Source organism: Schistocerca serialis, unplaced genomic scaffold (assembly GCF_023864345.2).
Source record: "Schistocerca serialis cubense isolate TAMUIC-IGC-003099 unplaced genomic scaffold, iqSchSeri2.2 HiC_scaffold_1402, whole genome shotgun sequence".
Classification (NCBI taxonomy): domain Eukaryota; kingdom Metazoa; phylum Arthropoda; class Insecta; order Orthoptera; family Acrididae; genus Schistocerca; species Schistocerca serialis.
The window spans coordinates 2,624,575-2,639,539 of NW_026047628.1; the positions used below are offsets into that span (position 1 = coordinate 2,624,575).

Sequence of the window (14,965 nt, forward strand, 5' to 3'; positions counted from 1 at the left end):
CATCTGGGTTCTGGAATGGGAATTTAATTCCTGCCCAGCATCTTCCACTGTGTGTCATGTTCACCAACCTGGTTGACAGCGGTGAAAAGGAGTGGACTCAGAGACTGAGGTTGAGTAGGATTGAGTGGTACTAAGAGAAGTGTTGCTTCCAAAGTGACTGACTGGGATGTTTTGTAGGAGGAAATCAGGATTTCTGCAAATTGTAAAGATGGATTCATTCCTAAGAATTAGCTATTAGATTAGTTTAGACTTGCTAGTACTTTTTCAGACTGGGCCCCAAGGATTTAGGCCTAAGGAATTTAGTGGATGGGTAGGACTAAACAAAAGAGTAAGTCGTTGGAGAGAGGTTTTGAGAAGTAGTGGGTGTGGAATATGTTTACTAGAAATTACGAGATATATCTCCCTTTTTTGTAGGTTGGGAGGTTTATGGAGGCTGAGGCTTTTGTTAGTTTTTGTGGCCAGGTTGTCATGTGAGGTAGTTCGTAGGATAATTTGGGGGAGAGAGTGATTACCAGGTTTGTTGCTAGAACTAAGCATTTTTGTCAGTAACCAACATGTACAACATATACTCTCTTAATGATTCCACAATATTCAAAAAACTCTTTCTGTCTGTGTATGAACTAAACTAACAATTACTAAACTAAAGTGATGCGTGATGAAACTGATTATACTTATACTTTCACAAATGTTTGTCCAGTCAACTATAGTATTCGAGACTGGATGCTACAGATTTACCATCGCATAATACATTTTCTGCCCTTGAGTAATGTACAATTCACTGAAAATGTGAAAGGTTTATAATTCTCAAAGAGGCGTCCCGATGCAGAAAGTGTTATTGCCGGCGCCACTTGCCACCTAGGCAGGACGGAAAGCGTCTGAGGAATGAAGGCGTTATCAGCTCTCTGTGTACCAGCAGGTAGATCGTGGCCACTCCCATTGTCAGCGGTTGAAGTGAGTCCTAATGTTTGACGTCAGATGGTCAGTGGGGACGCTCATTCGGGTGTGATTAGAGGCTTCCGCATTTGGCTCAGGGAATGGCCGCCTCCTCTCGTTACAGTTCTGCTGGGTAGTGATGCGTAAAAAAGCAGGCAGTAAAGCGCCACGGTTTTAAAGTGGCGAGGGTAGCGTGCTGGATGTCGTAAGCCATCTGCAACATCGCCACGTGCTCAGAAGAGATAAGAGATTCGCAACCGTTCCTGCTCCCCCACACCCCCACCCCGCTTGTTATCTCCACCGAACTGCCGCAATCTCTCTGGATTATCATTACGGCTTTCCCCTGACAGTATGTTCGATGTCGGGCTTAAAGTTAGCATCCAGACAAACGGCTAGTTGTCCGCAAATCTGTCAGCTCTTGTCGCTGCTCGCTCTGTAAAATCTTCTCAGCACTCGCTCGCATTTTAAGGAATTGAAACATCGACTTCAGCTCACACACGTATTCTCAGGGTCCATTACAGTTTCAGGCATAATTATAGACACGCCGCAGAGAGCAGCGTAAGAGTCTCTCATTCCCCGACACGTCTACTTGTTTAATAATTTGCTAACAATGCATATTTCCGTTTATGCGCCAGTATTATTCTTATGAATGTCTGCAGTAATTTATTGGCGTAGCCGAAATTTTTTAAAGGTAGGTCTTTGCAGTATTAGAGTTCCTGGTTCTAATATAGGCATATTCTTATGACAACTTACTTCTTTATCTGTTGTAACCCTTGTCGACCATCTTAGTTTGTTAATTAGTCACTTTATTACCAATTAAAACCCTGCAAGTTCAGTTGCCTGAAGCGGTCAAGAACGACACAGGCAGGCATAATCAATTTTCCCATGGGGCTCGCTGTCCTCCCCTCCTCTCATTTAAATGGAGTTACTCCCTACCGAGCAAGAAGCTGTCTGGCAGTTACAAGGAGAGCAATTAACGATTACAACTCCTTTCACATCTGGTGCACGATAGACAGATCGAATGATCGAGTAATAGATAAGTCCAGCATCGAGAATAAAATAATAAATAAATAAAAAAAATATAGTGATCTCGATGAAACAGAATTGTTTAGCAGACAGGTGCCGTTGCTGAAAATACCGTTTTTCCTCAGTCCCAATGCAGTCCATAGTATTAACATACATTTGTAAGAATAATATTAACAGTTTATCTTGTCCAATTAACTGTTCAGTTACAAATCAAAATATTATTCGTAAAGAAAGTTATTAAATCGAACAATATCATAACAGAGCGAAATTTAGAACACTACACCAGTTACAGTATTAACAAAAAGTTTGTTTGTAACCGTTGTGTCACAGAAACCAGCCGCCATTTTTAAAACAAGCCTTATACTGGGTCTGAAAAAAACTACATGTACAGAATTTTAGAGTGTTTAGAGAATATAAAAAGGAACACTTTTTTATGTGACGCAAATGTCGCACCTCCACTGACGTTCAGAGACGGTGTTCAACCTGCTGTGCGATGAATACCCTTTTAGACACGTTGCGGGCCTCCTACGGGAGGGAGTCGAGTTGTTCGGTGTACCAGACACTGGCAGACACTCCAGGTGGGCTGGTTGCCTGTCAGGCTGAGGCTGCAACCATTATTTGTGAAACAGGTTTCGAATATGTTATACAATCATTAGCACCCAGCCGCCACTAGTGTAACATCACTAAAACATCACACAGTCTCTGAACATCACTAACGTCTAAACCTTCATGGTCTACGAGCAGGGTCCACCTGTGACGTTTGTGTCACAAAGCTATGTTCTTTCTCAGTGTTCTCTAAACACAGCAAAATTTTCTGAATGTAGTCTTTTTTACTGCCTGTACAATGAAGGAGACAACAGTACATCGAAATGAAGCAGTTAGATTGTAACAGGTCCAGATGGAGGGTTGCCAAGCAGTCGAAAAACTGACTTTGGAAAGAGCACCAGTGATTACCTTGGGTGGCATGCAAAATCACGTAAGATCCAAAAGTAGATATTCAGAAGCGTATTTGAACCTCATTTCTTAAATAACTGGACAGTCGTCAGCGCATAGCCATAAAGCTTACCTACAGTCTTGAAATCATCTTCGTAGAGCATATCGACGTACACAGCTACAGTGTACCTGTTGAAACGATAGTAGGCGTACAGTGTGTCAGCGAGGCTGAACATTTGCGACGCCTCTGGCTGCCGCTCCTTGCACAGCGCACTGAAGTCGTCGTGAGAGGAAAGGTTCCACGGCTGGTAGGGCAGTAGGCGTTCACTCAACAGCGGCCGCCTGCAACACACAAGCCGAAGGGGTTAAAAGTTAAAAACCAACCGTGTACAGTGTATGCAAGAATGTAAATGTATCCAGAATGGATTTCTACTCAGCGGTGGATGATAACCTTCCTGGCAGATTAAAACTGTGTGGCAGACTGGGACTCATACCTGGAACTTTCGCATTCTTTAAAGGAAGCATAGAAACACAGCAAACAATCGCAAAGCTATTCGTTTTTTAGTATTCTTGCACCTCGAGATTTCCCATTTCAGAGCACTCAAGAGAGATACTGATTTTGACTATTTCTTGCAGAACATCCACTGCTTTCTCTGCTGCTACATCGTTTGAACTGATTTTAGATGTAAATTAGACACATTAAACTGCAGAACTGAAGCGCTTCCTGCAGAATGCGTCTTTTCTTTAAAGAAGAATTTCGCATGCATTCCACTTCTCCAGTACCTTTCAGCTAATCCAGTGGTTAAGGACAGCGCATTATGATGACTCAAGATATTTCAAATCCATCTTTGCAACTACCAAAAGTATGTGTTTATTCCACAATATGTGTTTTGTTTTACTCATTTAAACCATTGTCAGTTGTGGCTTTTTTTATAATGTTTCCGCTTACATCCGGAATTGCGCATCCCAGCGTCTGACACTGCTATGTATGATATATTTAGAGCTTGACGTCCAAAAGCACATGTCTGCTGACGTAAGACTTCACAAAATAGCTCACAACTATTGCATACAAATGTTTGTTTACCCAGTTCTGAACCATTCGCTGGGTCTCGCTTCGTGAGTTGTTGGTGTGGGTCTCTCGTTTAACATTGCAAGTTATCCTACGGCATTTTTGGCCGTAAAACTTGGTCCTAAGGTCAGTGTTCTGTAGACCGATTCGATGCATATGTATCAGGTACATCTCATGACGAGAATGGAACCCTCACAATAGGATATGAGGCAATTTTTTCCTAATTAGTCTACGACTGCATTCACTATAGCCCATAAACGATAGAAAGCTTACAAACAGCCTGAGACAATGCGCAACAACCTGTGCTCCTTGTAGCATGGTCCTTGGTTATCACTGTTACTTGAGAACAGCGTTGTCAATTAAAGCATGAAGCTGCATGGTAATGAGTTCCGTGTGATGTCTGGGTCCGCAGTTTCACCGGAAAGCAATCCCTCCCAAGAGATGTCGTCGGTGCCATGGCGCTAAGACTGTCAAATCGTTTCCATGCGACGTATCCCCGCACGGTGTTCTGCCTGGACGCACAGCACCACACCTACTCCACGTGGCACGCTAGGTCTCAGAACCCGTGCCGTGATTAAATTCATCATTTGCACGCCCCAGTGGGAGGAAGTACGTGCATGTTGACAATGATCTGAATAATCATTATACGGAGATTTGGTTGGGGAAGAATTTCGGGAAAGGGCTGTTTTTAACGTAATGGAACCGTTCATTCCATAAGGCAACCAGAAAATCGATTGAAGTACATGAAGGTGGTGAACATACAGTCTCCATTAAAACAAAGTGTAAAGAAAATTTCGAAACTTCTGGACAATTTGCAATGTACTACACAGCGGTAGTGATACAATACTGACTGCCATATTCAGTTCGGGAGCACGTGCATTGGTACACAAAGTGGCAGATCAACAGAAGACGCAATAAATACTCGCCACAGGGACCTGGATGGTCGACGAGCGAGACAGACCACCAGCGCGGAAGACAATCGTCAATTTGCGTACAGAGGCAGGGGTCAGTGTGCGGTCCACGGTTTTGGCTAGTAGTGCTGGAGCCATTACTAAAGGTATCATGCGAGTCCAGTAATGAAGTGGAGTGGAGGAATTTAGAGCTGACCTACTATAAATGGTGATACGTGTACTATAGAAGATACACGAAATGGTACCCTGCCTGAACTAGAAGGGCGGTACCAAAGCTCCACCACTGCCGTTGGAACTCTGAGCCCCCTCATGCATCTCCGGTACTCGACTTCGTACTGACATCCAACAGACAATAAACACACCGGAGCGTATTAATAAACAAGAGGACATTCTCTGAAGAGGATTCTCAGAGCAAAAGAACATTTTCTGAGAAAGCTCTTATGAGTAAAACATTCGCAGCCATATTCTCTGACGAGAGTGTTCCTTCCCACTACCTCTGTTCCCTGCTGAGTTCTCGGCGTGCGTGTGGTCTGCCGTGTCCGGCACAGAAAGCACGCGCCATGTTACATTTCATTCAGCTCGCTCAAACAGGCGACGTGTATGGGACCGGCATCAGTGTGTTCTCCCAGAGTTTCACTACGTTTCAATTTACTCATTTTATGTGTGGCAACAAATTATTAAAACGATTACCTACAGTTTACGAAAATGCGTCTTCTAGCGATGTTACCGATAATCCAACATGAGCTAATCTTTTCTATTATAGCAGTCAGGTGAACACATTATGCAAACGAAACCTTAAGATTACATGAGTTTTTATCCACCCCAAACTGAAACTCTGTCGGAGAGAGAAATACAGTAGAAGAAGAATGGGTAGCTTTGAGAGATGAAATAGTGAAGGCAGCAGAGGATCAAGTAGGTAAAAAGACGAGGGCTAGTAGAAATCCTTGGGTAACAGAAGAGATATTGAATTTAATAGATGAAAGGTGAAAATATAACAATGCAATAAATGAAGCAGGCATAAAGGAATACAAAGGTCTCAAAAATGAGATCGATAAGATAATTTTGGTTAAATACGGCGCACAACGGTCTGCTCGGGTGTTGAAGCACGTAAGCGGCCGCCCATGTGGTTCGTTACGAGGAACAGATCGCTAGATTTGTAATAAACTAGTTATTAATTTTTCTGACACGCCTAGTTATTTCTAACATCACACAATATAGGACTTATCCAGTGAGAAGACGTGATGGTGAACATCTGGAAATGTCTGACACGGTTGTTTGGTGTAGGCCTACACCTATGTTGTGGATTGGCAAGACAGCCAACCCACTATGAGGAAGCCGAAAGGCACGCGTTTTAGCTCACGCAGACTGGCGTGAGGTCTGGAACAGGTCAAGGAAAATATACTAGCAAAAAACGTACCTAGCTGCTGGAATACTTAACTTTAATCCATAACTGGTGAACATCGCTCTTGACGGTACATGTTTTACAGCATCAATAGTAACTGGTAATGGCGCCTTGCTAGGTCGTAGCAAATGACGCAGCTGAAGGCTATGCTAAACTATCGCCTCGGCAAATGAGAGCGTATTTGTCAGTGAACCATCGCTGGCAAAGTCGGCTGAACAACTGGGGCGAGTGATAGGAAGTGTCTCTAGACCTGCCGTGTGGCGGCGCTCGGTCTGCAATCACTGATAGTGGCGAAACGCGGGTCCGACGTATACTAACGGACCGCGGCCGATTTAAAGGCTACCACCGAGCACATATGGTGTCTGGCGGTGACACCACAACCTAAATGTTCTCGTACATCAGTCTGAAAACTTGGGTAACTAAATAGCAATTAAAATGTTTTAATTTTCACTTCGTCTGGAAGGTCGCCCTCTCTTCTTTTGTGATTTTCTAGAGGGAAGTTTACCTGGCAGATACTCGCAATGTTCTTATTGTCAGACCGATATAAACCTCTACAGTTCCTCTCTTCAGCATTTCGTTGGGATACATATATCTTTTTTTGCCTTCTAAGAAACATGAATTCTGCAGTTACTGCCAAAAAGTCGGTAAAACGCAACCTCAACAGAACTTACCAATATCGAGGATTGCTACAACGTTTTCGGTTGTGAGAAACTCCTGTAGTTTTAGCCATACCTTATCGGAGAGCGTTCTTTGTTTTGAGCAACATCCCTCGCCCTTTCACTGACAATTGAGCACATTCTCGGGTCGAGTATATTCTCTGACTCGCTTTACTCATACCAACCTGAAAATGTTCTCTCAACATTTCGAGTATGAAGTAAACTCTCCATTACACTGGTACGACCCACTATACTACGACACCACCTCAGCTGCCTTACCTCCACCGTCTTAGTGGTTCTTCGCCGATAATCTCCGACCCTTCCTCCTCCTCTTCATTGTTTTACCACTCACGAAGGAGCGTCTTCGCCATTGCCACCGTCAAATGCTCCATCACCATCACTGTCACCTACGCCATCGTCCACTCTCTCGCCAGCAACGTCGCAGCCCCAAAACCGCCGCCCGCCCCACCGCCCGCACCATTGCCAGTGGCAGGAGATCCAACCACATCCGCCGCCATTGTAGCGTCATCACCACCGTCATAAACTCCTGTTAGCGGCCCTTATCTTCACCCAACTGGGGCCACCTATTACTCCACAAGCCTCATGCATGCAGTCATAAGACCAAACAAATTAAATAGAGCAGATGAACCCTCACCATTCCAAATAAAACCAAACCAAAAATGATTTCACTAAATTTATGGACAAGAAACCAATTTTTCACCTCAACTATCGTGTTCTGCATCTACATCTACATACATAATCCGCAAGCCACCGTGCGGTGCGTGGCGGAGGGTACCCCGTTCCACAACCTGTCGTTTCCTTTCCTGTCCCACTTGCTGATAGAACGACGGAGAATGAGCTCTAATTTCTCGTATCTCATCTTCGTGGAGCCTGCCAGAAATGTATGTTGGTATCAGCAGGATAGTTCTGCAGTCAGCTTCAAACGCCGGTTTTCTAAACTTTTTCAGTAGTATTCTTCGAAATGAATGTCTTCTTCCCTCCAGGAAGCCCCTCCTGAGCTCCCAAAGCATATCTGTAACACTTAGATGCTGATCAGACCTACTGCTAACGAATCTACCTCTTCGCCTCTGAACTGCTTCGATGTCTCCTTCAAATGCGACAGGGCGCGGATCCCAAACACTCGCGCAATACTTAAGAACAAGTCGCACTACCGTCCTACACAGGGTCTTCTTTACAGATGAACCACACTTTCCTAGTATCCTCCCAACAGACCGAAGTCGACCATTCGCCTTCCCTACCAGAATCCTCACATGCTTATTTCATTTCACCTCACTTCGCAATGTTATGCCAGATATTTAAAAGACGTGTCTGTGGCAAGCTAGACACTACGAATGCTGTACTCAAACGTTACGGGATTGTTTTTGCTATTCACCCGCTTGAAATTACGTTTTCCTACAGTAAGGGTCATCTGCCATTCATCACACCTACTAGAAATTTTCTCTAACCCGTCTTGTATCACCAAACACTCACTGAACTTCGACACATTACCATACATGAGGACATCATCAGCAAACAACTGCAAACTGCTGCCCACCCTGTCTGCCAAATCATTTATGTATACATAGAACAACAGCGGTGCTGTCACAAATCCCTGGGACACTCCTCGCCATACCCTTGCCTCTGAAGAACACTCGCCATTGAGGACAACGTACTGTGTTCTATTACTTAAGAAGTCTTCGATTCACTCGCTTATCTGGGAACTTTTTCCATATGCTCGTACCTTCGTTAACTGTCCACAATGGGGCACCGTGTCAAATACTTTCCAGAAATCTAGGAATATGGAATTTGCCTGTTGCACTTGATCCATAGCACTAAGTACATCATCTGGATAAACTGACATAACCAGAGGTTGTCAGGGAGAGCATTAGCGAACGATTGACAAGAACTGGGGAAAGAAATACAGTAGAAGAAGAATGGGTAGCTTTGAGAGATGAAATAGTGAAGGCAGCAAAGGATCACGTAGGTAAAAAGACGAGGGCTAGTAGAAATCCCTGGGGGAACAGAAGATATATTGAATTTAATAGAAGAAAGGAGCAAATATAAAAATGCAGTAAATGAAGCAGGTGAAAAAGGAATACAAACGTCTAAAAAATGAGATCCTCAGGTAGTGCAAAATGGCTAAGCAGGGATGGGTAGAGGACAAATGTACGGATGTAGAGGCATGTATCACTAGGGTAAGATAGATACTGCCTACAAAAAAAATAAAGAGACATTTGGAGAAAAGAGAACCACTTGTGTATAGAGGGTCTATACAGGGACGTGTACTTGAGGACAACATTATAGAAATGGAAGAGGATGTAGATGACGATAAAATGGGAGAGGAGAAGAGCTAGACAGAGCACTCAAAGACTTAAGTCGAAACAAGGCCCCAGGAGTAGACAACATTCCATTAGAACTACTGATAGCCTTGGGAGAGCCAGTCCTGACAAAACTATACCTTCTGGAGAGCAAGATGTTTGAGACAGGCGAAATACCCTCGGGCTTCAAGAAAAATATAATAATTCCAATCCCAAAGAAAGCAGGCCTTGACAGATGTGAAAATTACCGAACTATCATTTTAATAAGTCACGGCTGCAAAATACTAACATGAATTCTTTCCAGACGAATGGAAAAACTGGTAGAAACTGACGTCGGGGAAGACCAGTTAGGATTCTGTAGAAATGTTGGAACATGTGAGGCCATACTGATCCTACGACTTATCTTAGAAGCTAGATTAAAGAAAGGCAAACCAGTGTTTCTAGCATTTCAAGACTTAGAGAAAGCTTTTGACAATGTTGACTGGAATACTGTGCTTCAAATTCTGAAGGTGGCAGGGGTAAAATACAGGGAGTGAAAGGCTAATTACAATACGGCAGTTATAAGAGTCGAGGGGCATGAAAGGGAAGCAGCGTTTGGGAAGGGAATGTGACACGGTTGTAGACTATCGCCGATGTTATTCAATCTCTATATTGTGCAAGCACTAAAAGAATCAAAAGAAAAATTCGGAGTAGGGATTAAAATCCAAGGAGAAGAAATAAAAACTTCGAGATTTACCGATGACATTGTAATTCAGTCAGAGATAGCAAAGGACCTGGAAGAGCAGTTGAACGGAATGGACAGTGTCTTGAAAGGAGGATACAAGATGAAAATCAACAAAAGCAAAATTAGGATACTGGAATGTAGTCGAATTAAATCGGATTATACTTAGATTAGGAAACGAGACACTTGAAGTAGTAAATGAGGTTTGTTATTTGGGAAGCAAACTAACTGATGATGGTCGAAGTAGAGAGGATAAAAAATGTAGACTGGCAATGGCAAGGAAAGCGTTTCTGAAGAAGAGAAATTTGTTAACATCGAGTATAGATTTAAGTGTCAGGAAGTCGTTTCTGAAAGTATTTGTATGGAGTGTAGCCATGTATGGAAGTGAAACATGGGCGATAAATAGTTTAGACAAGAAGAGAATAGAAGCTTTTGAAATGTGGTGCTACAGAAGAATGCTGAAGATTAGATGGGTAGATCACATAACTAATTAGGAGGTAATGTATAGAATTGGGGAGAGGAGGAATTTGTGACACAGCTTGAGTAGAAGAAGGGTTCGGTTGGTAGGACATGTTCTGAGGCATCTAGGGATCACCAATTTAGTCTTAGAGGACAGCGAGGAGGGTAAAAATCGTAGTGGGAGACCAACAGAAGAATACACTATGCAGATTCAGAAGGATGGAAGTTGCAGTAGGTGCTGGGAGATGAAGAAGCTTGCACAGGATAGAGTAGCATGGAGGGCTGCATCAAACCAGTCTCTGGACTGTAGACCACAACAACAAAAACATCATCTTAGAAACGGACAAGCTGAGTTTCGCACGAGCGATGCTAACACCGTGCTGATACGTGCACATGTGCCCCTCAGTCTCGAGAAAGTTGATTATATTGGAACTGAGAATATGTTCAAAGATTCTGCATTAAACAGAAGTTAGGGATATTGGTCCGTAATTTGTCGTATCCGTTCTTTTACCTTTCTTTGGAGTCACCTGCATTTTTTGACAGTCACTTGGTTCTTAGCGCTGATCGAAAGATTAGCGGTAAATGCAAGCTAAGTAAGAGGCCAATGACGTAGAGTACTGTTTGTAAAACCAAATTGGGATTCTATCCAGACATGACCACTTATTTATCTTCAACTCTTTCAGTTGTTTCTCTATGGCAGGGGTGCTTATTACAATGTCGTCAATACGGGGCTCTGTCAGATGACAAAACGACGGTACGTTTGTGCTATTCTCCTGCGTGAACGATTTCTTAAACGAGGAATTCTTAACTTCGGCCTTCCTTTTGGTATATTCTAGCGCCAAAACAGACTGGTCAACGTGTGACGAATCCTGCCTCGGGCATCGATGTGTGATGTCCTTAGGTTAGTTAGGTTTAAGTAGTTCTAAGTTCTAGGGGACTGACGACTTCCGATGTTAAGTCCCATAGTGCACAGAGCCAACTGAACAATTTTTTAAGACAGCTCTCAGTTCCTAGAATAATTTGAGTCTGAGAACTTGTTTGGAGTTCGGTAAATTCGTGAACTTTGTTACCAATACTTCGACACCTTATTGACAATATTTTTACAGTCCATCTGTCTTTACTTTGAAAGCGGTCTGATTTCTCTATAAGTGTACCAACTGGCGAGTGTTCATGAGAGTACCTCCAACTACCACCTAGACTAAAACCCCCAATGTGGACTTTGCGAGTACTCTGCTACCTGAGTTGCAGCTTCCTTTGTCCCTGTCTAACAATATACTCATATACACTTTTCAAGTCACCTCCCCAGCCACTGGTACATTCGTGACCACTGCCTGACAGATTATCCATAATTATATCCCGTCATACCATGTGCAGGTTTCTGTATACAGTGAACCAGTAACCCAGTCACAGCACCGATGACAGATGTAGAGTAGCGAACCAAAAATCCCCACACAATAACCAATGTGGACTAACAATACTGTTCCTCAAAAACAGCACCAATTACCTACAAATCATGTTCAGTCACTCTCCATAATACTTTATCCTCAGTGTGAATTTTACCAACCTACTGCCTGTCTCTGTCCGAGCCATCCCATACCACATAATTTCCGTGCTCACACTGACCATTGCCTCTCCACAGCTTTACTTCCACATCAGTTCCCATGATGAACTTAACTGTGGACGTCAGTTGATCACCTTCGTTTCAGAAGACCTAACCCATTTCCGAGACACACTCATCCCAGAGTGACTCCCATACCAAGCTCTTCAGACGTAACTGCAGAAGTCTTTCATGCAATTGGAAGCCATCACGACTGAGTCTATTTGTCGATTCTAATCCATGTTTCCCACCTCCATAGCTATCCCACAAGAAGCCACCTAATATAATCCAAGAACACCGCCACAAGACGTGGGAAGCCTACTGGGAGCTTACCCATTACCACATAGGAAGCCACCTGGTCACACTCCATGCTGCCACCATATCTCCTACACTACTCCCTTCCACGGCCTCGTATGAAAACCACTCGAGAGACTATTCCGCTTGCCTCTCGCTTGCAACTTCCGGTATTTACGCTATATGCTACAGACTGATTTAAGCACACCAACCCGCTTCCCTCCCTTTGCTGACATCTTCCCTCATGGGTGCTTAGATTTTTTCTTCGTCTATTCAGATGAACATGACCCGTGGCCTCTTTTCCTCAACGACTAGATGCCTACTACACGGTATTGGCCTAATTTATCCCGCAAGTAACTTTCTTTTTGTTCCGCACAAGATGAGGACACGCTCAGTTTTTGTGTCAGGTTCCACGTCATTGTTTCCACAAATTATGAAAACTTTGGGCGTATCTGCAACCATCTTCTCTAGTCAAAGCAGTAACATCGTTCGTTGTGTCTCTTTTCGCGCTATCTGTTACGTAACACGTGGAATCAAAATACTTCGCAAATGACTAGTTTCTGTAACCATCTCTTTCACTACGGTCTCTCACTCGTAGTTCTTTATTCCACCCTGAATTAAATGATCCCAGCATATTCTATTGCAGTAATGAAGACTTCCACGAAAAAAAGTGAAATAAACACTAATGAATCATAGCGAGTACGGCAAAGATTTGAGTGCACACTGGTTCATACCTGACTATCAAGCGTCCCGGCCTGTCCTTGTCTTCTTCCAACTCGTAGTGTTCTACCTGTTTGCTGACGCATTGCGCGTCGTTTACCAATCCGGTTATTTTCGTGTGCAGCATGTCTTTCACACGTTCCACGTCCTTCATCCAACCGTGGAGTTGCTGATCACTGGTGTGGTTACCCTGAGACACACAGAAAACAGTTCAAATTCCTCTCATAATATTCACAAGCAGCAGTGTGTCTTAATTTACAGTTACGTGTACCACTAGTAAATAACACTGAAATTACTGCCAGCGCGTGAGTGTGGTACATTCAGTTTTGTACACGCATTGAAACATTTACGCACAGCAGATGCCTAGTGGGGTTTTATTAAATACACACATTTCTCAAACTATGACATCAAGTAAGAGAGGCGCAGGTAGTTGACATTACAGACGTCTGGATATATGAATGCATACTCTCGTAACGACGTGTCCGACTGGAATGTTCTGGGGCCACCAGCAGCGTCGAGTTCCTACGTGTAGAGCCACATGGCGAGGCTGTGGCTCTGAGGAGATTCTATCCAAACTTTTGAGCGATTTTCGAAAATAGAATGGTGAGATCGCAGACCATTCCGTCAAAATCTTACTCGCTACCAATGCTATGAGAAACCTGAACACACGTTGCGACCGTTTACAAACACAATGATATACATCAGCCGTTCCATGTCAGAAAAATTATCTGAATTAATTGTGACATGTCAGTTTGACTCAGCATTCTGTAGCGTTGCTCCATTGCCTGGCTGCTCGCTTTTTCCGAAAATTTCCGTTTATTGCTCTTCATCTAAAACGATGTAGTCTATATCTGAACACGTCTCGAATATTGCAGATTTGAGGGGATGTAGCACGGCTTATTGACGTTGGAGTTTCAGAGGGGACAAAATGAGCCTGTCCCATTTGTTCTAATTGATGTTAACACAGAAACCAAAACAGAGAAAGTGTCTCAAAATAACTCCAGTGGATGAAGACACAATACTGTGGAATCATTAGGGTTCGATGTTTCAATCTGTAAAACGGAAGCCTCATAGAATCGCTTTGCTGTCCGTTTGTCGGTCCGACTGTTAAGAACCCTTGTCGCTACGTATCAAGTTCAAATTCATGTCACGTATTAATGACTGTGCTCCCAGAGAGGCATCAAAAGTTTACGCTTACAAGTCACTCCAATCAAGAGATACGGCCATTTATGGCACATATATCCACACTCGAAAACTCACTCGTCAAACCCTGAAAGGTGCTTTCCATTGATCTGGAATCGTGAAATTTGGCAAGCGGGGTTTCACAGTACATGTAAAGGAAAAGAATCCTAAAATTATTAATCTGTAATTATATTAATTATATAACAATAAAAAATACTTCCTTGTCTTGTTTTTATCAATCTGTCTGTCTGCCTATCCGAATGTTAAGATCCTTTTTCCTGGACCAGTTTCGGGTACGAAGTTCAAACTTATGTCACATGTTAAGGTCTATGCTCCCTTGGCGTTGGACAAATTGTAAGTTTCTAAGTCAATGCAATCAAAAGATATGGCCTAAATCTGAAAGTCCTTAATTTGTAACTATATAACTCTAGAAAATACTTTTCGTATTATTTTTTATCAGTCTGTTATTTGTCTGTCCGTCTGCTAGGACTCTTTTTCTCTGGATCAGTTCTGGGTATCAATTCAAATTTATGTCAGATATATAGGTCTATGGACCTTTGGCGACGTAAAAATTGTAAGCTTATAAATCACTCCAGTCAACAGATACGGCCATTATTTATGTCACATATTTTGATAATCGAAAACTCACTCACCGAAACCTATAGGGTTGACTTAGAATCATGAGATTTGGCAGCAACTGAGTTTTCCAGTACAAGTAAAGGAAAAAATCTGAAATTTGTTAAG

General features: G+C 43.0%; 1 protein-coding gene across 1 annotated transcript in view; it reads right to left on the bottom strand.

Annotated features, from left to right (window-relative positions):
- The window catches only part of LOC126442759 (uncharacterized), a 45,008-nt gene that overhangs the window by 13,505 nt on the left and 16,538 nt on the right, over positions 1-14,965 (bottom strand). Inside the window, exons 3-4 of the mRNA XM_050090793.1 lie at positions 13,054-13,229; positions 3,026-3,234 (exon numbers count right to left, since the gene is read on the bottom strand). Of these exons, the coding sequence (XP_049946750.1) occupies positions 3,026-3,234; positions 13,054-13,229 (385 nt within the window). The remainder of the gene's footprint in view (positions 1-3,025; positions 3,235-13,053; positions 13,230-14,965) is intronic.